This window comes from Sorghum bicolor, chromosome 6 (genome assembly GCF_000003195.3).
Source record: "Sorghum bicolor cultivar BTx623 chromosome 6, Sorghum_bicolor_NCBIv3, whole genome shotgun sequence".
Taxonomy (NCBI): domain Eukaryota; kingdom Viridiplantae; phylum Streptophyta; class Magnoliopsida; order Poales; family Poaceae; genus Sorghum; species Sorghum bicolor.
Window position 1 is genome coordinate 54,973,449 of NC_012875.2, and position 856 is coordinate 54,974,304.

The window sequence follows — 856 nt, forward strand, 5'->3', positions numbered from 1 at the left end:
ATGGCGCCTACCAGCAGCACAGAGCATGCACACGTAAAGCACATCACGCTGCACCAGTTCCTGAAGCAGCAGCAGCTGCTGCAGCACCGGCTGAAGCCAACCGTGATGTGGGGCTGGCCAGCGACGGCGGCGGCCACCATCGGCCGCCACGTGCCCGACGATGTCGTCGCGGACGACGACGACGCTCTCGGCGGGTCGTGGCCGCCGCGCTCGTACACGTGCGCGTTCTGCCGCCGCGAGTTCAAGTCCGCGCAGGCACTGGGCGGCCACATGAACGTGCACCGCCGGGACCGCGCCAGGATGCGCGGCGGCCACCATCATGGCGGCAGCGCCGCGGCGAAGCTGCAGCTCGGAGGCGCCGCGACGTCGCTGGCCGGCACGGACGAGACGCCCCACGGCGCAACGGCCGCGGCGAAGTACGCGGTGCTGTACCCGATACTGAACTCCAATGCCGCCGGCGCGGTCCTCATTCCCAGCGGCGACGTCCTGCTCTCCGGGCCGGTGGCGCTGGCGCCCGCGCACGACCGGTGCCACGTGAGCGATGATGACGACGAGGAGGAAGACAAGGACGTCGACCTGGAGCTGCGCCTCTGGTGGCCGTGATCGAGACATCATGGAGAGCTGATTTTTTTTTTGGTTGTCTTCGTGATGATGCATGTGTGATTTTTTAGCTGTCTCTTTCATAATTATTTCTCATCGAATAATTAATGGCATGAGATTTGCGAGCTGCCATTGATTGGAAACGAATGCCCAGCGTTTTAGCACAGGGTGTAAGAGGACAAACAGTCCTCCGAATGGTGGAGACAGGAGGAAAGAGAGGCTGGAGTTTAAATATATACCAGTCAAACATAAAAGG

At 61.7% G+C, this 856-nt stretch overlaps 1 protein-coding gene across 1 annotated transcript; it reads left to right on the forward strand.

Annotated features, from left to right (window-relative positions):
- LOC8071079 lies at positions 1 to 603 on the forward strand. The gene has a single exon (XM_002446972.1). It carries the CDS (start codon positions 1 to 3, stop codon positions 601 to 603), a length of 603 nt encoding a protein of 200 aa, XP_002447017.1.